At 38.7% G+C, this 23407-nt stretch overlaps 2 protein-coding genes and 1 long non-coding RNA gene across 3 annotated transcripts in view; 1 reads left to right on the top strand and 2 right to left on the bottom strand.

Annotated features, from left to right (window-relative positions):
• The window catches only part of DNAH8 (dynein axonemal heavy chain 8), a 121807-nt gene extending 111627 nt beyond the window's left edge, over positions 1-10180 (bottom strand). Inside the window, exons 1-8 of the mRNA XM_048299603.1 lie at positions 9989-10180; positions 9242-9376; positions 6138-6222; positions 5157-5305; positions 3624-3813; positions 3102-3265; positions 1938-2114; positions 1478-1591 (exon numbers count right to left, since the gene is read on the bottom strand). Coding sequence (XP_048155560.1) covers positions 1478-1591; positions 1938-2114; positions 3102-3265; positions 3624-3813; positions 5157-5305; positions 6138-6222; positions 9242-9376; positions 9989-10180 — 1206 coding nt within the window. The remainder of the gene's footprint in view (positions 1-1477; positions 1592-1937; positions 2115-3101; positions 3266-3623; positions 3814-5156; positions 5306-6137; positions 6223-9241; positions 9377-9988) is intronic.
• Positions 10181-14289: 4109 nt separating this feature from the next.
• GLO1 (glyoxalase I) lies at positions 14290-21841 on the top strand. The gene is made up of 6 exons (XM_048296608.1): positions 14290-14427; positions 15446-15528; positions 16727-16867; positions 17670-17737; positions 18619-18708; positions 20581-21841. Exons 1-6 carry the CDS (start codon positions 14347-14349, stop codon positions 20667-20669), a joined length of 552 nt encoding a protein of 183 aa, XP_048152565.1. The 5' UTR covers positions 14290-14346; the 3' UTR covers positions 20670-21841.
• Positions 21659-23399, bottom strand: LOC125322677. Its single transcript, XR_007202152.1, has 2 exons — positions 22627-23399; positions 21659-22141 (listed from the first exon to the last, which is right to left on the bottom strand). It is a non-coding gene; the product is annotated as an uncharacterized LOC125322677 (long non-coding RNA).
• Positions 23400-23407: the final 8 nt, after the last annotated feature.

The following is a 23407-nucleotide window of genomic DNA, read 5'->3' as shown; positions in this document are numbered from 1 at the left end:
GTTTTGTTTTTCAATCCTTGACAAAAAATAAAACCATGAATACTAGACGGTGTAGAAATTTCTGTGACTCAAAGCCTCGAGTTAAATGCTCAGTCTGAATTTTCATGTATTAACCTACTTCAGCTACAAATGTCACTGTGTGATACTGCATACACCAAATGCTATTTTACGCACACACCACATATCATCATAAATCCACATGTACTCCCTTCCTTATTCACTAATATGTAAAACAGTTGTCCATACCAGATACTAAATTCAACTCTACACAGAATGAAGGTCTGTTTAAAACAGGATATATTTAGCTTAGAAATCACTGTTCTTAAGCTGAACATCATAGAAAAATCCTATCTAAACTTAACTTGATCTCAGGAACATTATTAAACAGAAATTCATATGTATCCAAATTGTTCCAGACTAAACAACTCTAATTAACTATCCTGTATTAGTAAAATTATGAACTCTTCAATGGGTTTGCACACAGTAATGTCTGTCTTTGTTTATGATACAAAGAATTTTATCTTCATAACACCTATGAAGTAGCTCATCATTATGGCCTGGTACCTGGCACCCTCTAGTGATACCTTGAAGAGCTGAAGATAAACAGCTTAGTAACACTGCTTATCATACTTGTCTCTTACACTACTCCATGCAATATGAGCTCTGTGTCATATATTATCTGAGTCCTTTTGCTTCTCCTCAGTTAAAATTTGGTAGTAGGATCCTAAGCTGCCAGAGATTCAAAAGAAATGCAGCACTTTCTGACAGAGGGCAGGAGGCATATAGGACCAAAACATGAAGGACTCAAAAACAAAGGACAATGACCATTTTTTTTCTAGGGTACTTACTCCTTTCATCCTATTTTGCAACAATCATTAGGAAAATACACCTGTTATAATAATTCATAGTTATTATACCAAATAACTAATACCTTAAACTAGAACTGAATAGTGTACCTGGGCAACCAGTTATCTAAACTCTGACTAGCTGACTAGAAGCAGATAATAATAAATTCTGTATTAAAACATTTTCTTACCCATTCAGGACCTTATTAGGTTTCATTATTTTCTATGTAACTGAAATGTTGGTATTTTGGTTACAGTTATGTGATCATTGACACACATGGAATTTTCAGGGCAAGACCTATTTGGAGATTTTTTTATCACAAAATATGTACCTGCTTTAATTGCTTTTAAAGATAATACCAGCAGCAGGACTGACTTATTAGGCAACCATATGTATTTATGCTTATTTACTAAATACATATTTCAAAATACTTTATTTTATGAAATATATAATAAATGAATGCTTCAACATTTAGCTTGACAAGCTTTTAGAAAAAAATCAGAAAAACTAGAAATGTAAATTAGAAAAAATTACTTTTAAGTAAATATAAGGAAAGGAAGATTTATTTTGCTCTGGAATTTCTTTGTAAATACCTAAACTACGCATAAAGAATGATGAAAAGCATACTTACAATATCAGTGGTATAAAGTGGCTGACAAACTTTTTCAAGTGTGCCTAGGTATTTCACATTATCCTTCGATTCATTTGCTGCATCTGTGATTTTGCTATCTAATTCTTGCCATGACTAGTGGGAAAAGAGTACTGTGAAAACCTTCATACATAATAAACTATTTCTTTAACTTGCACTCATTTGTCAGAAGTAAACTTTGGTAAATGAATTTTTAAGAGGCATTGTCAAAGCAGGCAATAAAAGTTAATTTATTGTATTTATTATACATATGATATATTTTATGTTCAGTTTTGACTGTATCCCTGAAATGTCTAGTTCTTTGTCTGAATACATTCAGCACACAAGCACCATACCTAAATTTTCCTCTTTTAATTCTCCTTGGCAAATCTTTTTTAGATGAAATAGAGAAAAAAAAACCAAAAGCATAACATTTATAATAAAAACAGCACAAAAAAATTACCTTTAGTATTTTAGAGTGTGCAACTTTCAGAACATTAATAACAGCTTTACAGTCTTGTCCTTTGATCTGTTCAATAATAAAGTTCAATTTAGCGGACGTGTATTTCCAGTTCTCCAGTTCAGTCAGTGGACCTGAATCCTTAGCTTCTCTCCTTATCTGCTTGCTCTCAATCAGAACCTGCAACCCATTTGAAAAAAAATATAAATGAATCAAATGTCTGCTACAGTGAACAGACAAGTCATTATAGAGAAGAAATGCTCTTGGGGAAAATCACTTAGAAAGGAACAAGCTTGCAGTTACGGACACATGAAAATGGCTCCCATTTGGAAAAGCATTCTAAGTCTGAATTGCACTTAGTCATATTCTTAACTGAAATTAAGGCAATCAAAACATATGTTCAGCTGCTGTCATACCCTGGGTGAATATCACTATACACAGATATGTCTTTCTTTAATCAGAACACAGGGATTGAAATGCACCAAATGTAACTTCACTTGTCCAGAACTTCGAGAACTAGTTTAATAAAAATGTTAGATATCAGTCATAAATGTATCCATCTGTATGTTGATATATATCCAGTCAGCTCTTTTTACATGTCTTTTACATTTTTATTCTTGTAAGCTAAACACACTAAATATAGTATGCCTTGTAAGAAGAGTATCCCTGCCTCCACAGATTCTGTATTTCGACAAAGCAGTCTCTCTTTTTCATGGAAGTCTCAGATGCTAATTTCTTGGATAATTGAGACCTTACCATGCAAGACTTACACAGGATAAAAAATGCCCTGCTGGGCCTGACCAAAAATCTTTCTAAGAGCAGTATTTCCCACAAGGAGTGGCAGCAGAAACTTAACAGGTAATGTACAATTAGGTATGCTCTATATACATACGTGGTCCTCACCAGTGTTATTAGTCCTGCAACCCTCTGTTCTCTTCTTGCTATTTGTGTATTAGTTGTTCAAAACTCTTATTCTTGCTAGACCGTAAATTCCGAGGCGTAAGGACTATCTACGTAACTTCACTTGTGCATAGAAGGAGAGCACTTGTCTTAACTTGGGTGGAGATGCAGCTGAAGCCTTTGGCTAACTTCAGGCAAGTCTCACATATAATTTATAAATATTTATCCATATTCATGCTGAACTGATGTGTTAAAACAACAACTTACGTGTTCAATTTGTCTATACCATATCATAAGTACTTCCTCTAGCTGGTGAACTGTGTCATAATTGTCAGCAGCTGCAGCTATTTTATCAAAGGTCTGGAGTTCAGAAAAATTAATGTCATCTATTTTTTTCAACTCAACCGTTCCTTCAATGCTTGCTGCAGCGCCTGAGAAAAGCACAATTACAATACAGAACCAATTAAGACTTTAAAATAAATTTCCACCAGTCAAAGAAGTTTAAATTTGAAAATATACATCTGCAGTCAGTGTTGTTTCAATATAATAGCACTTTACTGCACTCACATAAAGCAGAAAATTCTGGTTTAAGTGCAGTGATACTCCTTAAAACTAAGGTATCACTATTTTCTTAACAAAAGAATCTACCCATGTATATACTATGCAAGTAATTCATAATTTTATTTTTCCTTGAAGAATGTGAAGAGTTCCTTATCTATGCACTACTGCCTTTAAACGGAAATCCTTAAGTAGATTTCCTCTAGTTTGTTTCCTAAATGCAATGCTTACCTCCTAAAAATGAAATGTATCTGTTAATTGTTTCCACAAAATTCTGCTTGTCTTTTGTATCCTCTTTGGACTGACCTAAAGTACCCCAATTACTTGTTGCTAGGATAGCAGGGAGAAAAACCTTTTCTATTACATCCTTAACACCAGGTAGGAGTCCATTAGTAGCATCCAAAATACCAAAGGAAATTTCCTGCAGTGTAAAAAAATGATTGTTATCAAAGCAGTAACTTACACTAGAAACAGTATTGTAAGTTCAGTGTATTTTTATAAAACCACTCCAATATGCCAAAAAAAACTTTAAGGAGAGAAAATCATTGCAGAGGACACCTCCAGTGTGCCTATAAGATAGTGCTTTCAATAAAAAAGGGAAGTTAATAATTATTTAATAGAGGTTTTAAAAGCTGTCAGGTTATGCTTTTGTTACTTCAGTTATTTCCCTATCTCACACAGTTCGGAGATTTTTAAACAGTAGAAAAATGTTCTCACCCACAATTCGGTACTAATGCATGAAATGCAAGTAACAAAAAAATCTCTGAATGTCCGTATCTGAAATTATACTAGAAGCAATTATCTGACTGAACATATATGACTTTGAAACAGGTTAAGCGTTTTCCTACTCTCCAAAATAAAACTTTACAAGGTCTGACTATTTATAATATTCCAGTCTTTTAAATGTCCTTCAAATAAGCAAGTATTAACATACATCACATAGCAAGCTTCCTAGAACATAAATTTCCTTTCCTTATCCCTTCAGCATTTGGAATTAATTTGGGAGGAATCTGATGCAAAAGTAATATTTATGACCAATATTAAGGCTCTTGATAAAGACAGATCTTGTATCCTACTTCTAATAGTGTTTTTTCTCTTTCACCTTAGCTCTCAAAAGGAATGGAATATTTTAATATGAAATATAAAGCATGTAAACTAATAATGGATTTTCTGTCTGAAGAATTTGAAGTAATACTAATTATAAGATACATATGTAAAACTACTTGTTACCAATCTACAGTCCCTTAAGCACTGCCCAAATACAAAGACGTGTAGCTATGAACAATAATGAAGCTCACGCTTATATAAGAATTTTGTCTTGTAAAGCAAAAAATCTAATGCCACATAATTTACACAGGACAAATGTGTATTTTGTATTTTATTTATCAAAGACACATAAACCAGAAAGGTACAGGTAAACTCCTGTACCTTTCCTGTACCTTTATTTGGAATAAAGTCTTCTCGGTGTTCCTTGTAGTTTAGGGATTTTGATCACAACTAAAACATATTTAGCGGTTTTAACCTCTTCAAAAACATCAAGAAGAATGAGAAATTAATCTAAATGCTGATTTCTTTAACAATAATCCTGTAAAACACTAAATTCACAAGTATTTGCTGAAGCAATACAGCTATTCATTCTTTACCCAAAATGGAGAGCAAAGCAGTTACCAGTAACTTTAGCTACATGACAACAGTGAAAAAAATAATGAAACAGGAAATAGCTGCTTTTAAAGCTTTCAGTTTTTAAAATATATGAGAGAGTACCTCATGTATAGTTTTTTCATTTATGGAGGTGTCATTCTTATAGCGAACAAAATATAAGCATAGTCCTGTGATTTTGTCTGGTGTCTTCTCCACATAAAATTGTGAAATTCTTCTTCCTTTTACAACACCTGGAATTATTCGACCACACTCTGAAAAGGAATTTCATAGGTATGACTCTTTTTAAAAGTGAGGGTATCATAAAATGCTTAAAATCAATATAAGGAAACAAAATTGAACCTATAAATCATTTATTTTCTTCTTTTGTAAGAGAACAAACACCAGCATAATTTGTAACTAATTAATCACACTACTAGGAAACTACACCAGATGTATAACATGTATCTTACAAACCTATTTTGCCCCATTGTAATGCACTGAAAAGGGAATTTGCTCAGGCCCATCATTCTGGAACAATTTGCTGGTGACTAATATACTTTATTTTCATTTATCCTACCAAAAAGGATGTCAGGTCTAAGTGAGAAAATACAGACTATGAGATGGCCTTGGGTTCTCACTGAATATATTCCTTTGGAATTTGATAGCTCAATATAAATAAGTAATGGAACAATATGTGCAGTGATTAGAGAATCATTAGGGATTTCAGACATTAAATTCTAATTCTCTACCACGCGTGTGAAAACTGAAAAATTTCAAATATTTATAATAAATGCAAATTCAGAGACAGGTTTTATGAAAGTGCTTTCTAATGAACTGGGGGCAAAACTCCCGTATGAAAAAGTCAAAACCAATTCAGTATTTCAGGAAAACTTCTCATAGCATTTCTTCCAGGAATGGCTAAAATTTTTTCCTAAACAATTTGACTTGAAGCAAGCATTTAAAATATGAATTTTCAGTCCTCAGAGCAAAAGGTTGCAAAATTCTGAACAAGCAAAAGTAGATTTTATTCTGAGGAACCTCAAATAAAATGAACAACAGAACCCACTATTACATCTGGCTGTATAAATATTGCTAAACATTTACCTACTCCACGTGCATCTCCTTCTTGATAGAAAATTTTCAGTGATTTTCTCCCTCCCTTCGTAAAAAAGGAATCAAAGGCATCGAACTGTTCAATAGGAAAGTGAATACTTGTTATTCAAAATATTTTTATGTGCCTTTAAGACATGCAAAACTAATTTGACCATGCTCCTGTTTAGTTTGGTTGGCATGCAATGTTTATCTTCAAATATTGTGAGAAGATAAAACCACATAATAGATACTTCAAATATTGCCTTAAGCACTGAGCCTGCACACACTGGTGGCCCAGCTCCTGGCAACTGTGCATTAAACATTTATGGGTCTTGTCCAGTAACACAGAGACATTGGAGGATAGTCTGTCACTCACAGAGATCTCCAAGTATCACCTTGAAGTACCTGGTCATAAGAGACTTGGAAACACACACACAACACTTCTGCATGACTTGACATACCCTGCTATTGCTACTGTACCCCTTAATGTAGAATATTAATTCATATAAGAACAATAACATGATGTGTGAGCATTTTATTCTCAAGACATGAATAGGCCACATTGGCTCTGAAACTTCTTCATGATAACAAAGGTTTTGCTGACCTCTGGAAGGACAGTGAGATCACCTCTGAGGGAGACCATGCCACTCCACAAGTAGCTGGCTGTACCTGTCAATAAACTGGCCACCCTAAACTCCCACAGGTCTCTAGATGTCCATTTTGATTTAGTCTTGTTATACAAGGTGCTGAGGATAGTGAGAATGCAAAGCTTTGAAACAAATACTGTTTGTATATGGACTGTCATTCTGAAGAACTTGCCTGAAATAACAGCAAGGGTTTCCAAAGTCTGAATTTTCAAACAGCCCTAGAAAATTTGTGTGTCCTGGTAAAACCGGGCTGTGTGATTTAACCAGAAGTGAGCAAAGCTCTGAAAAGCACTAAAAAAAGGCAAGAAGTTACTGAATGATCTGGTCAAAATCCAGCTTCTTTCACAGTCTCTGTAGTTATCTGCAAGGATGACTAACTCAACAATATGTGACTGGGCATTCGAAGTGTCCAACTGAACAGCTTAACCACAGTAGTAAGTCCTCCTGTTTTCTCCCCATCAAAAAGAAAGGTCAGAAGTTTAGCAAGCAAGTATGTGTGGAGATGCATCACCTGTTCAGGGACAAAAGATACACTTCTAGGGGTGGCATATTTCTTATGAGCATGGTTTTTTTGCCCAAAATAAACAAATATTAAAGCTGAATCAGAACAGCAATAGGAAAATGAGTAACACACAGGGGGACAGAATTTAAAGCTACTCTTGTGAGAAGACAACACCGCATGAAAACAAAATTTTAAAAAAGCAAACCTGGTCCAGAAGCAGATTTCACTTTGGTTAACAGGCACTAGTGAATAACAAGGTTAAAACAGAGAAAAATACATTAAAAAAAACCACCCCCAAAATAATGAAAGAAAAAATTGTTGAAGTGCTGAAAGTGCAGTGACAAAAACCAGGAAAAAATTCACTACTACAAAAAGCACTCCAGCTTGTGAGGAAGAGGACAAACAGTAACTTTTGGGCTTGTATGATTCTACACAGGAGGTAAGATGTGGGCTGTCCCCATAGCTATTGATTCTGCAAAGAGCTTCTGTTTCAAGTCCGTGTGGTACTCACGCACCCACTGAGTGAATACATATGCAGGCTAACACTTTGAAGAGCAAAACCCAACTCATGGGTGTCAGAGACATGTATATGGGAATTTATTAAATGACAATTTGTTGAGGGACGATGTTGACACAGCCCCAACAGCTTGAACTGTTTATAAATAAATTAAAACTGGGAGCAGGAAAATGTCCAACCACAAAAACGTTACAGATGTTCCTGGTGACAACCAAAAAAACCCCAACACAACCCAACCAAACCCAAACAAAAATAAGCAAAGAAACCAAAATCAAATACAAAAAAAACCCTCAAGAACCCAAAAATTCCCAATTTCTCAAGTCAAGTGTCTGGATTAGTCAAACTTGGTGCAGAACAGCAACTTCACATGGAATCAGAATGATTTAAAACTATGTATCATTTAGAAAACAGGAAAAAGGGACAATTCTTAACACACCTCTATGTCGCATAAGCAGAAAAAAAACCCAAACGAGGCTAAGTACATTTTATGATATAAAAATATCAAGAAACAAACAAAACCCAAACAAATTTTGATTAAGACTACATTTGGCTTGTAACTGCACAACTGAAGCTCTAAGAATTTATTTGCTTGATCAAAGGAGATATTATCTGGCTGAGTTTCAAATGCTCAGTCAAATCTCTCTAACAGACCAAAATAACATCAGATGCAACAACAGTCAAATAACAACAACGCAATCAGAGAAGTCGAGTCATATCTTTTCACAGCAGCTGTACTGACTTTTGATAATCTACTAAAAGTACAATTTAACTGTTTGCTCCTGATTGTTTAATCACTTTGAAACATCATGAAAGACAATGCTAAAGACACAAAAATAATGAAAGATTTCAGAAGTTCCACAGGTTTGGGATCTGTACACTCTACAAACCCACTTAACCCAATCTTTTAAACATCCCAACATAAAACTGAAATTGAAATGGTTTAGTGGGTCTTTCAAACATAATTATAGTATTTAAATGGTGCAGGATTAATCTTCCTTCTTATTACTAGTAACACTCTTAGTCTTCAAAATGTTCCCATGAAGTCACACATTTTTGCAGAATCTTTGGAATTTCAGTGAGAACTTGCTTAACAAACAAAAATGATCATAATTAGAACACAATAATGTCAGTCTGAGCTAGATGAAACTTGTTGGAACTGGTAGAGGTGACAAGAAACCCTTTGATCAAAATAACAGTGGTATTTATATTTCCCTTGAGGTAAGAAAGATGAAAAAGCCACAACCAAAACCCTAGGGGATATTCACAAATCTGTCAGGAAACTTAGCTGAAAGATTTAGTCAGGTATCCTTTTAGATGAATTGTGTGCCTTAGTAATCACATTTTATGGCAGGAATAGTCAAAATGATGGATAACACTTCGTATCAAAGGGGTAATTTGCTACATATTTTAACTAATAATTTAAATCAACAAGCATACAGAACAGACTCACCGAAGGGACGTCCAGCATGAGTTCTTCCACAGCTGGTAAGTCTAAGCCTACCCCAGCACTGAGAACTTCAAATATGTATTTATATGAAGCATTAACTTTTGCTCTTCGATTTTCTCTTGCTGCTTCATATTGAGCCTAAAACATTAAACAAGTCTTTCAAGATAAAAATACACAAAGTAATCACAACAATGACCTTCTAACTACTTAACGTGCAACTGATGATGAAATCTACTGTATAGTATTTATGACTACATAAATGGCTTAATCTTTAAAAATACCTAAATTTTAAGAGGCTAACAGAAGAACAAATTATAAAGTATTATTATAAGATGTGAAGTCGAATCTTAGGATATGTCAAGTAAAAACAAACATTAAGAATAGTACAGCTAGATTTTAAGGTTTTTATGTGACATTAACTGGTTTCATTGTTCACGGTCAAAATTTCCATTTATTAAATGAATACAGAAAGGTTAAAACATCCATTTAAAATAAAGTGTGGGTAAATATTTGCAGGAATTGAGTACAGCTTTGCTCCAATGTAAATTATTCAGTTATCCTGCCTCCTACCTCTGTTACTTTAAAATTTTAAAATATTACAAACATGGAAAAAAAGAGTCACTTTTTCCCAGAAATAGTTTAGTAAAAAGTCTAAACAAAAATAAAATAAATAAATAAATAAATAATTTAAACTAATGATTAATACAAACTGAATTTAATAATCTGAGGAAAGAACCAGAAGCTTATAACCTTTCTTCCTCTGAAACTTTGCACGCTCGGAGCTCCACTAGGGCGGTAAAACCTAGCCAAACTTTGACTTCCAAAAGAACGAGACTCTTGAGAAGAGGAAAGGCTTGCTATTCGTTGAGCAGAGTGAGACGATCTGGCTACATCTTCTCCAGTGGTTGAACCTCTTTTAGTATTTTTTTGTACCCCCGCCATTCTAAAATCTGAAATTTGAAAAAAGAAGATTATATCTATAACAATCCAGACATTTCAAGTCTACCTTTTCCAGAAGACAGTAGCATTGCAAAACTGACTTTCCAGTGAATTAAATATAAATTTAATAGTCTCATCAAGTCGTCTTCCTGTTCTTAAAACTCCAGTCATTTATATACATTTTTATGATAGCTTACAAATGTCAAGGTGAAGATTGAGACATTTTTTAAAAACAATTTTTCATACACGTGTGTTTTGTGGCGTGAATGCCTTTCTATATAACAAATATGTTTTAAAATATAAATAATTTCAGTGCATATCTGATTACTGAGAATTAGAAAATGTTTTGAATACAAATGACTTCTTTAAATTTTAGTTGCTAAGATATATACACAAATTCAGCAACTGAGCTTATAAAAAGACTTACATACATAGAAATTGCTATTCTACTCATTGTACTATTACAATAAGGATCAAGATAACTATCAGGAATTCCTTAGTAGTTCATTTGAGGCCTATGGGCGGCCTACCACTGCTGTAACAGTGTTCCATACTCTCTTAGACACTGTTACATGATTTGGGAAATAAAAGGTCAAAGGTGAAGCTGACATGAAAAGCAACACCTAAAAACCAACACCTGGTAGTACATTACTGCTCCTTATTTCTGTCTATGTAATAGGTGACAAATCAGCTGCTGTTCTATGGCCCTAGGCATGCAATCACTTGCTGCAGAAAGTGTTCATCTCTTTCTTGAAGTAAAGATACCACCAAACAACTTTTTGGAAAGCCACAAAAAAAAAAAAAAAAGTGAAATCTAAATTATATTTATTTCTTTTTCTTCATGTTTCTATGACTGGCCTGGTCATCTACAAGATTAGCAGTGGTACTTTCCTCCTTGAGTATTCCATTCAGGTGGATTAGGGTTGGATATTAATTTCCTTGCCTTTTAACTTGTTGATTTTTAGCTGATACTTTCCCCTAAAGCACAACATGAGAGAGGTAGGGCTCTCACAGCTTTCTTTAAACAACCTACAAAGACTGTATCGTATCCTGGCATCGTCCCTTGCTCTCCAAAATCAGTACTCAAGATACCTGGCGGCTCAGGTGAGATTCTCACACTTTTCAAAAAACCTGTATGAACTCCAGCTGCCCACCCCTCCCGGCTGGAACAACAAACATGCTTCTGTGTCAAAAACTCCTTTCCTTCCCTTCAGGATGCCCCAAATTTCCTCTATGGGACCTGTTCATTCAAGGAAAGCAGGCTTCCAGCATGCATCATCTTAGGAGGGTTGAGGGAGGACGAGGTGAGAGAGGGAAGCAGGAGAGGATTCTCAAGCGCTCAGCATTGGGAGTACAGCCTTTTGGCTCTCTTCAGAAAAGCAGAGGTGCCTTAGCCTGCTCTTTAGCTTTAGCAGCGAGATACAGGCGAAGAGCCTCACCGACCTGACCGGAGCGGCGTCTCCTCACAGGGCGGGGAGCGGGGCGCGGCCCCTCGGCAGCGCAGCGCCCGCCGGCTCTCCCCGGAGAGGGCGGTCCAGCGCCCGCCGTGGGCAGAATCGTCCCGGTCCGCCAGAGGGGCCCGGGGCAGGGGCCGGCACCGGGAGCCCGTAACCGCTGCGGGGCGGGCTCGGGGCGGGCTCGGGGCGGCGGCTCCAACGCCCGCCCGGGAGCCGCGGGCGCGGGGCTCGGACGGCGCTGCGGGCACCTGCTCGCCCTGCCCGCTCTGCTCGCTCTGCTCGCCCTGCCCGCCCTGCCCGCTCTGCTCGCCCTGCCCGCTCTGCCCGCCCTGCTCGCCCTGCCCGCCCTGCCCGCTCTGCTCGCGCGTCGGGCGGCCGCGCGCACGGCCGGCCAAAATCCGACCCCCAGAATCCCAACCGTCATTCCACCGGAAAGATCGCGTGTACCTGGGAACCGCTTGCCCGCGCGGTTGGTGTGGTTAAATGAGCCTGTGGAAGTTACTTGAGTCACTCAGACGGAGCGCTGCGCTGAGAACGTGCTTTCCTCGCGATTATAAAATGTGTCGGGGTTTTTTTTTTGTTTTGGGGGGGGTTTTTTTGTTTGGTTTTTTTGGGTTTTTTTGTGGGGGTTTTTTTGGTTTTGTTTTTTTTTTTTTTTTTTGCTCCACAGAGTATTCATTCCTGGTTTTCATTCTCCATTTTTGAAAGAAATATTGTCAAGAAAATTAATCCACAAACAGCAGAGGTTTATGGTCAAAAAGGAGACAGAGGAGTCCTGTAACTTTTCTCGAATAAAGGGAGAGGTCATGGGCATTTCCCATGGGGTCTCTCAAATTGTTAGGAGGACGCAGCCTCCTTCTTATCCTAATTTCCCGGCCGCGTTTCCCTCTCTCTTTCCCCATTGGCTGAGGTACTTGAGAGGTACAGACTTCCCGAATTGCTTAATACAAACCCATTTCTAATGTGTACTCCTTCCCTATTCTTCTCCTTGCATCTCTGTTCTTTTTCTCTAAATCCAGGGATTAGCAGTCTTCAGTGAGTAACAGCCTGTGTCAATTTAGTCGAATTCCTATGGAATTTATGGTTCCTCCCATTGCTTCTTTCACCTGTCAGTATCTGGCTTATCTACCATCAGGCCCACAGTTTGTTTGTAAAGACACCTCCTCAATCCTTTCAATATTATCCTTCACTCTTAGGCCTGAAATGATATTTTTGTACTAAAGGCCAGTGCATAACTCTGACAGGTGAAGAAACAACTGAGAGGGGGCCTCATCAATGTGTATAAATATCTAAAGGGGGGCTAGGGGGTGTGCCAAGATGATGTTTCCAGGCTCTTCTCTGTGGTGCCAAGCAATAGGACAAGGGATAAAAGGCAGAAATTGATGCAGAGAAGTTCCACCTGAACATGAGGAAGTTCTTACTGTGAGGGTAACTGAGCCCTGAAACAGATTGCCCAGAGAGGTTGTGGAGTGTCCTTCACTGGAAATATTCAAGAACCATCGGAACACAATCCATGTGCTCTGGGATAACACTGCTTGAGCAGGGAGATTGGAACACATCTAATGTGGTCCCTTCCAATTTGCCCAATTCTGTGATTCTGTGACAAATGCTACTTGAAATCTTTTCCCAGTGCCTGGAGGCAAAAGCAGAAACCTCTGTCAACACTAAACCAAGGCTGCCATGAGTATGTTAACAAGGCAAGGCCAGGATTCCCAAACAGCCTGATACTGCCAGGACTTAGAGCACCATTCCAGTGGAGCTGGGTTATCAGCTGTGTCTGCTCTGGCACTGGTGTGATACCCTTGGCCTGCCAGTGGCAACTGGAGGGACGCATCGTCAGGTCACTCACTGTAAGGGATCCTCACTGTCATTCCATGCTTCAGCTAAGTAATGCCACAGTCAGGGAACCTCCTTCCCTTTGGTCCTTATGTTGTCCTGAACACAGGCTCGTTACCTGTGCAGCATCAATTCACACACTGAGGAGAGGTATTTCTAGTTTTTATTCTAGTTTGCTCAAAGTAGGGAGATAGGTGGTAACCCACAAAATGCTGGCTCCCCAATCATCAAAATTTTACGGTATTTATACATTTTGACAAACAAAGGCATCAGCATTCATTGGTTACAAATTACATAACTTTGCTATTAATTAGTACTCAACCCCGTATTTGCTAGTTGTATCTCTCGCTTCTTATGCTAGTTAGTCCACAGGTGCAGTTCTTCCTTCCGTTTGAGTCTGGGGTCTGTTTGGAGTAGGTGGTCAATGAGTCAGTGGTCGTGATTGTCCATTGCTGGGATTACCTTTTTCCCAGTTACTGCTCAGTTTTGCTGACTTTGTTCCTTGTGGCTCTCATCCAGACAGCCCATTCATCTTGGGACTGTCTTCTCCTTAAAACAGAAGATTAACCAAGCATACAACGTTCATAATGTTGATCATAACTGCCCAGATATAGCTACTGACTAACAGCAAAACAAAAACTGAAAAGTTTGATTCAGATCTTGAGGGGCTCGCTATCACTTACGGAACGAACTGGCAGACCTCTATCTAACCCGCCACCTTCGCCGCACTCCTCCAGCATCCCTGCGACGGAGCGTCCCAGCCGCTGGCGGGGCGGGGAGGGAAGGGCGGGGCGGGGCGGGGCGCAGCACCGCCTTCCTGCCTCCTCCTCCTCCCCTTCCTCCTCCTCCTCCTCCTCTCCGCCCTCCTGTCCCGACATGGCGGCCCCCGCGGAGCTCAGCGGGCTGACGGACGAGGCAGCCTACGGGGCCTGCTCGGAGCCGGATGCCAGCACCAAGGTGGGCTGGGTGGGGGTGACGGGCGCGCCCCGGGGCTGTGGCGTCTGCTCCGCGGCAGCGCCGGTGCCCGCCCTTCCCCGGTCCCCTCTCCGCGCCTCGCCGGGCGGACGTGCGGTGCATGGGGGCCGGTATGGGGCCGGGCCGGCTCCTGGCGGGGCAGCGAGGGGTGACCGGGCACGGAGCTGCTCTGACGGCCTGTCCGTCGGGCAGCCCGGCCCGGTTTGGGGGTGGCGGTGGGGGGAGGGCGCGGTCGGGCCGGGCCGGTCCCGGTGAGCCCCTGAAGCCTCCGTGGCGCCCTCGGCCGGGCCCGCGCCTGGCCTGGCTCTGAGCGAGCGCTCCAGGGCGCTTCGGACCGTCCCTGCCACGGCGGCACCAAAAAATCCGTCAAAACACCCCAAACGTTTTTACTTTTTATTAGGAGAACGTTGTGATTGCATTTTTTGGGGTTTTGTTCCGTTACCTGTGTCAGCTTTTCTACCACTCGTTTTTTATCCACTTGGTCGTTCACAAGCCTGTGGTATATAGTTACCCTTGGGCTTCGAGAAAATGTCCTTACAGAGTTGCAGGCTGCTTTTGCTGCCAAGATATAATCAAGCTTGACAGAAGTTCAATACCTGTGCCTTGAAATAATAAAAATAATGAGCTTAGGAGTCTAGGAGGCTCAATATTGAATATTCGTGTGTCTGTTGTCCTTGTGTGTGAAGTTGTTCATGTATGCTACAGCCCTATAAAAGAATAATAAACATAAAGATACCCTTCTTTGATGCCTCTGATAATATATGTTGAGTGATACCACTCATGGGTCTGTTAGTTTTAAACATTACGTTACAAAGACATATTTATTTAACACAAATCTTTATGTGTAGAATTAGGACAAAAGGTTTTATTTATATTTAATGTAGTTCTCTTTTTTATTTCTGAACCTGCTGGGTTTAGGTTCATTACTAACTGGCATCTCTGTTAATACCCATAATTCAATTCTGGCTGATGTATAAAGAATAAACCTTTTGGTCCACAGGATTTCATATTTCAGCAGACAATGTTAAGAGTAAAGGATCCTAAGAAGTCATTGGATTTTTATACAAGGGTACTGGGAATGACGTGAGTAGAATTTGCATGCCACAATAAGTTTGGGTTTTTCTCCTGTTTTTCTGAAACAAATTATTTTTTTTTGATGTAATTATACTAATTGGTCTAAGTACATAAACAATGCTGGCCCATCAGCTGATGCTCAGTTGGACAGTCTGGCAGTAAGCTGCAAATGAACTAATATTGGCCCTGACTAGAAATTTCTTTTTTTCTTAAATAGGTCATTCATTATCAGTGTCTAACTTGCTTACTTCCTCCTCACTGAGCCTGCAGCTAACTGGTAACTTTAATGACTGTGCTTATAATGAGGAGTCATTGTTAAAAATCTTGAAATAAAGTTTTCTGCTAGTTTTCGGAGGTGGCTTATGACTACCTCCAGTCACATGAGAACAGGGGAATAAACGGTGACGACAAGGTCCAAGCTCAGTCTTTTGGAGAAGGCTTTTGGGAGGCAGATGCCCTGCAGTAGCCTAACATGTTTATGCTGAGGCTTTCTGTGCATTCTTGGCATTTGAGTTATTTCAAAACAAAATGCTGTGTTTTTAAACGTCTTGAAATGAGTCCAGACTAAAGTAAAATAAATTACTTCCGCTGTAGTGAAAATGTGTGAAAATAAAAATTAAATACCTTGTAAAAATGAAATTAGATTAATTTTGCATGCCTACTTGTTCCAGTTAAATGTCCTACATAAAAACGTATGCCTTGTGTATTTTTAATTGATTAAATTGTCACATCTGCATGGGATTTTATCATTATAAATAGCTACTGAAACTGTAAATATATATCATCTAATGGTATGTTTGCTGTGTTCTTAAACTTTGGTGCCAATGAGCTCCCCAGAATGAGTAAGATTCAAAGTAGATCTTTTTATTCATTGGTGAAATTTTAAAGTGGTTAAAGGTTTTCCTGTGAAAATACAGGCAAGTAGCAGAGTGACAACCTCGAGATGCAAGCCGTTGTACTGACTTTTCTATTCAGTTACTGGTAGTTTGGTTTTTAAACATCTGATTCTTACAAATTTTGTAGGTTTGTAATGGGTTCTGGAGTGTTTTGATTTGATAGTTTAAAATGTAGCTATTTTAAGGTGTGGATTACAGAAAAGCAAAAATTCATGGAAATAATTTTTCCATAGGGGAAGCATCTTGGTTTATTTGCAAGCAACCTGACTACCCTTATAAGTTACTATTTCAAAATAACTTTTGCCATTTAGACTGCTTCAAAAATTTGACTTTCCTACTATGAAATTCTCACTCTATTTCCTGGGGTATGAAGATAAAAACGATATCCCGAAAGATAAAGCTGAGAGAACACCTTGGACCTTCTCTAGAAAAGCTACACTTGAACTGACACAGTAAGTATTTATATGAGAGATGACACTTAGCTAACAGTGATTAAACAGTATTGGATAATTGTAAATCTCATTAGATGGAATAAAAATTTTAATCATTACTGTAGATACATCTTTACTGTCATGTAGCCTTACAATGTGTCTGAGGTTGGTTACTTAGAAAGCTTAATCTTCCTCTTCTCAGAGCTCTTTCAAACTGCTAGGTGAACATAAATATGAAATAGTACTTGCTATATTTTATATGCATGCCATCTGTGTCAGTAATTTAGGGAAACCCAAAGTGGTTAGACCTTCCTTTCGATGCCCAAAGCATCCTAATAATGGATAACTATTGCTTTTGGAATCTAATCTAAAGGGGTATTAAGTCAAAACAGATGCTTCCTGTAAACAGGACAATTTGGTTAATGCTGCTAATCATTATAATTGTGCAGAAACAATCTCCCAAATGCTGTCTTACTTAACTCCAGGACCTGCTACTCTCATTTGTTGTTCCCCAGTGGTGGGTAGATACACTGACTTGTGCAGCAAAACCTTCTCTCTAATCTCAATGAGACAGGAGTATTTCTGACTCATACAGATGTAGACCCTAAATAGTAGTGTAGGAATGTGAACATAACTGGAGTAGCCCCAAGACTGTCCCTGGAGCCCATGACTAGGGAAGGTTTTTGTAGTTTAATGAATGCAGCCAACATCTGAATTCTCTGGTTTCTTAGGAGAAACAACTTACCCTCCCCAAGGAAACTGAACATTTAGGATTTGTTAATTTTGATGCTTTTCTTCAATATGTAATAATTACTTCTTACAGCAACTGGGGCACTGAAAATGATGACAGTCAGTCTTATCACAATGGCAATTCAGATCCCCGAGGATTTGGTAGGTCTTTAGTCTTGTATTTATAGTTTTAAGCTTTGAAATAAAATGTACTAACTCTTGGAAAGAAGGGAACTTGCTTCTCATCCTTTATCTCTCTTCTTTCAACATGTATACTGTGAAAGATGATGAAAATAAATGAACCAATGTGTTTCAGAGTAATGAGCCATAGTTACACTCTTTATCAAGAATCGAATCTTTTGGCAAGCAAACACATTCTAATTGTAACTGCTGAATGAAGAACACCAGTTGTGCTTGTGTATTAGATTATCATGGTGTTTAAACTCATTTACGCTTGGATTTCCACTGTATAATCCACTAGTTACCCCTTTTAAGGTAGAAGGACAATTCCATTTGTCTGTAGCACTGAGGATGTATGTGGCTTGATTTGATACTCTGAGGTCACTGCTGTGAAATAAGTTTCACACTCGGTCTAGCCACTTGACATTTAAAGCTCCTGAATTGATTCTTAAGCTCAGGCCTTGCATAGCACTAGTGTCAGTCTCTGCAAAAACATCATTAATGATAAACTCCCCGTGCTGTTAAACAGAGCAAATAAAACAAAATCCTGTTATGGAGCTGTGCTTCAAGGAAGAAAATACAGATAAAACGGTTTGATTGAAAATCTTATTTTTCCTACTCTAAATAATGTTCTTGTGTAAACAACATAAGATACTTTAACTGTAACATTCATATTTAAAAGGCATTATCAAAAGACAACTCCTTGAAGAAGAATGTTAATACCCAAAATGCTCTTCTGGATTTTTTTCTTAAATATAGTCGTATCTCATGTGAACTGCAGCATCAAATACCGAGCAAACTTTTTCCACAGAACACCCAGCAATACTGACAATGTACTTCACTCTTTTTACTTTCTTGCACAGGACACATTGGAATTGCTGTTCCTGATGTCTATAAAGCTTGTAAGAGGTTTGAAGAACTAGGAGTGAAATTTGTGAAGAAACCAGATGATGGTAAGTCTTGTTCAGAAATGGAAGTAAATTTTTTTTCCTTGGTTTTAATATATTCTATCTAGTAGATCTTCCTGCAAAGCTGGGTAATGTGTTTCTAGGAGTTGCCACTGCTTAGAGGTTTCTAGAACCAGTTATCCCTGCACTCCCTTATAGAGTGGGCAAAGCTGGCAATAGATCCATCCCAGTAAAAATAATGCATCAGTCTGCTGTGTGCCTTCTGTATGCAGCCTGACCTTCAGTAAAATTCATGTGCTCTGTTGATGTCATAGTTTACATGTCATGTATACTGCTGCTTGGAGTTGTTACAGCATTTACTGTAACATGGATCAAATTCACATGGCACATGTGCTTGGCTCTTGTATGAAAATGAGTCAGAAAACAAAATTGTTCCCACCCATTAAAACTGAGTCATTCTTGACTTTTCTGGTTATTTTTATGTAAATCCACCTAACACCTACTATACAACCTACTATTATTATATTTTTAACTGTTCTGTCAGCTTTGGTAGAAATAACCTCATTAGTCTGTATCATAATTGACTTGCATAATGTATAGCACAAATGTCTAGAGAGTATGTAAGCAAAGAATGTCTATGTGAAAATATCCCAAAATGCAGGAGTGGTGAGAAGTCTTGCATTTTTCAACTGGATTCTCTTTCATGAAAAGACCTCATGAGATTTTTAGGACTGAGGCATTCAAAAACAAACATGTAATACTAGTAATTGAAAAGAGATTTAAGTGATTTTCATCTTATTCACTGTGTTCTCAGCTGAAGCAAAATAAATATAGCTGAAAGCTTAACTTGATTTCTTGAATTAAGAATAGATCTTGGTATTTCTAGTGTTTTAGAGTTTCTGAGCCTTTTTTAATTTGTCTATTTGTTAAACCTTGAGAGGCTTGAAATGAGAGTTGCTGACTTAGAGCTGTGCAGTGATAGGAACGAAAGTACATAGAAGAACAACCTTAGACTCTACATTGAGAGAATCACGGGAAAGAACTCCTGAAGCAGATAAAGGGTAGGGGCAGAGCAAAAGCTCTTCTTTAAAATTCAGAAACAAAATTGATGCAGCAGATGCCAAGGAGGAGAAAGTTTTGGGCTTCACGTTTGCAGAGCAGGCTGGGAGATCCAGTGTGGAGTTTATTTTCCTACCTTACTGATCAAACATATATTCTCTCAGTTGTTTTTGTGACTAGAATATATTAAGAGCTAGGCTGGTTCTGTTACAGTGAATAACTTAATAGAGCAAGTATAACTGTGTGTGGTTAACACTTTGAAGATAACATGTTAAGCTGTGCTATCCTGATCTACTGTTGAAAACAACTTTTAGGGACCCTGTTTTAATGAATAATATTTTTTTCCAACAAACTTAAAACAATCCTGTCCTGCATTTCTCTACATTATGAAGTGATGCAAAATATACTGTAAACCACATCAGGGGTAAAAATGTTACAGTGAAATTTCAGTGTGGAGTCAGGAATGATGGGAGATGAACAGGGCAGAGGAACACAGGATCTTATACCAGCAAATCCAGTTCAAGAAAATATGTCAAAACCTCTCCGAAGCAGAAAAATATTTTTCTGAATTTTAAGGATGAACAGAGGCATATGCAAAAACCTTCAATCAACAAAAGGTGGAATTCCAAAGTGTCTTTTAACTACTGCTTTGTTGAGAGTAGGATCAACAGTTTTGCATACAAAAATCTAATGCTGATTAAAAACTAATGTGGATGTGTTTAGAATTATCTGTCTAAATTTGAACTAATTCTCATGCAAAAGGAAAAAAGGAAACATATTTTTCAAAGTAGTCATATTTGACATTAAGAACCAGTCATGTAGTCTTAACTTTTATCTTTTTTTTTTCCCCCCTAATAGGTAAAATGAAAGGACTTGCATTTGTTCAGGATCCTGATGGCTACTGGATTGAAATTTTGAATCCTAACCACATGGTGACTCTCACTTAGTTCTAGGGAAGTATACTGTGTAAGAGATGCCCACTTTCAGTCTCCTGGAGAAAATCTGTAACAGTGTTTGTGAAATTTGCTTAATAGAGAGGAATCAGTCATGTTCAGAGTCTCCTTCAAAACTGTCCCCCGGGACGTCACTTGGATTCCTTTTTTCTTGTCCTGTGATGCCACTGCAAATTGTTTCCTGTTAGGAATACTCAATCATTTTCTGGAAGAGCACTTACACAGATTCTCCGCTTGAACATTCATTCTGTTAATATTTCAATAAACACTGTCCAAAGATACATGACTAGAAACTCACTGCATCTCATACTGATTAGATTTAAACTAACCAACAACAAATCCTATGTTACTACTGATGAGCATCAATGAGGAGGAAAAAAGAAATTAGAGTATTTTTTTATGAAGTCAAAAGATCCTGAAGACTTCATGTCCTATCTTGTAAACTAGAAAATAAAACATCAGACTGACTTTGACTTGAGTAGTAGCATGCTTATAAAGTCATAATCTTGCTTACATTATTCCAGCCAACTCTTTTAAGGAGCAGCCTTAAACAGTCTTGCAACAAGAAATTCTGTAATTAAAATAAATCTGCCCAGCAGAAAGAATTCGGTCTTTCAGCTCAGCTCCTAACTGCTGACTGACAGCCAAGAGAAGAGGTCTCACAGTTGCTAACTCACAGTGACCCTTCTTAACACTAGGAAGAACTTGTCCATAATTTTTGTTTCAACAAAAGCCTGGGGCTGTGTTTGACTTAAATGCTCTGTATATTCTGCCTTAGGAATTTAATGAAAAAGAGTATCTGAAAGAACAGTTTCCTACTACTAGACATTTGCTCTGCCCTCCCAAAACAACCAATGGTACATGCCTGCAAACAGCAGGAAAACATGTAGCATTTACATGTGTTACTCAAATTATTTGATTTTATGCAGTTTCACATGTTATAAACAGTGTAAACGATGAGAAGTTTTGAAATTCTTTTTTTCTTCCAACAAGGAAAGAAAAACCCTCTGCCTTGCCTGACTCTGGTTTGAGTAGCACTTAACTTCTTCAGTTATGTGGCTATCAAATAATGTATAGTGTAACCAAAGGCTAACAAACAGTGTAATGGCATTGCAGTTCCCTTCTCAATAAAGCATTGGTGAAAACTACATAAAATTTGAAAGGACTATGACCTGTTGCTTTGCTCATTGTTGAATTCTAGATGACTGAAAGGATCGCTGTTGAGCTCTGAGGATTCTTTTTTGAATCATTGTACTCACCAGTGAAATTTCCAGTGGTCCTTTCCTGTGGACTCTTCTGAGACCTCCCTAGTCCACCTGTCTCCTGGATAGTGTTGGGAACCCAATCCATCGCCCAATACCACCCAGCAGGGAGCTGATCATCTAAAAACTGGGTGAGGCACGCCTCCAGGCCCTCTTGCAGTGTGCTGGCCCCAGACCATGGAAGGACCCTGGACGAGCCCCCATCTGAGTGGGAAAACCATGCTATGGAAAGCCAGTGTCCATAAAGGAGACAGAGGAGTCCTGCAACTTTATTCGAATAAAGGGGGAGAGTCCACTGGGGCACACACCCTCAGCGTTTTCTTTCTCGAGGTTTTGGAGGACACAGCCACCCTCTATAAATTCATGTTGCCCTCCTCCTTTCCCCATTGGCCGAGGTACTAGGAAGGTACAGCCTTCCCAAACTGCCTACCACATAATTCCCCCTTAAGCATGTCATTTTCCCCCAAAGTTTCAGGAGTCAAACTGTCTGGGCTCTGTAATAAACCTGTGGCTTGAAGTTGGTAGAGACATTAAGAACTATTTCAAAGATACAGCCATACCCCCACCCACTGAATTGTTTGGAAAGACATTAGCACACATCTTTCCTGTTATGTAGTCCAGTGGATAACTACATTAGTAGGAGCAGGCTATACTAAAGCTTGTCTGCTTAGTAATCAAATAAAACTCACGCCAAGTATGTTGGCTAATCTTGTAGTGACCCTTGGATTTTTAGGTGCTTGACAAAGTGTAGACATGATTGATTATGAGGTAATAAAGACGAAAGTAGTAAAAAACCACTGGCATCTACAAACTAGTTGCAGCAGTATCACGATGTGGGCATGGTATGGGGTTTTTTGAAAAAAAAGTTACTGCTGCTTGTCATACTGACAACCAATTTAAACCAGTATTTGCAGATACAAAATCCAAGAATAAACTACTGAAGAAAAAACACTTAATGATAAGTCTTTTAACCTGCAACAATATTAAAATATTTTAGACGTAGAAAAACTTTTGAAATTATTTCATGTTTTCACTGTTACAGAGCACTATTTTTACTTCTTCCAAGGAAGACTTATTTCCTGCTAAATAAAGCATGGAATTAAGTAGCGGGTAGAGTGCTTTGCCTCTCGGAGGGTTAAATTTAGCTTCATGCAGTGCAGCAGAAGTCAGGCCCACATTCCCCGTTCCCGCTGGGAGAGGCTCTCCTGACGGAGGACAGCAGGACACACACCGAAGGGCAGGAGGTACGCACGCTGTTACCAAGGAAACAGAGATTTTGAATGTAGCCGAGGAGCAGCGGGCAGGGACGGCGGGGAAGGTTAAACACCAGTCGGTATTTCAGTCCCTGTTGTCCGGCCAAGCGCGCAGCGCCGCTGTGTCCCGGCCGCCTGCGCTCCACGGCCGGAACAGGAACCGGGCGGCGGCGGCGGCGCTCCCGGGCCCGGCGGGCCCGGCTCCCGGTGGCGCCCG

Source organism: Corvus hawaiiensis, chromosome 3 (genome assembly GCF_020740725.1).
Source record: "Corvus hawaiiensis isolate bCorHaw1 chromosome 3, bCorHaw1.pri.cur, whole genome shotgun sequence".
Taxonomy (NCBI): Eukaryota; Metazoa; Chordata; class Aves; order Passeriformes; family Corvidae; genus Corvus; species Corvus hawaiiensis.
This window is presented reverse-complemented; position numbering and strand designations above follow the sequence as displayed.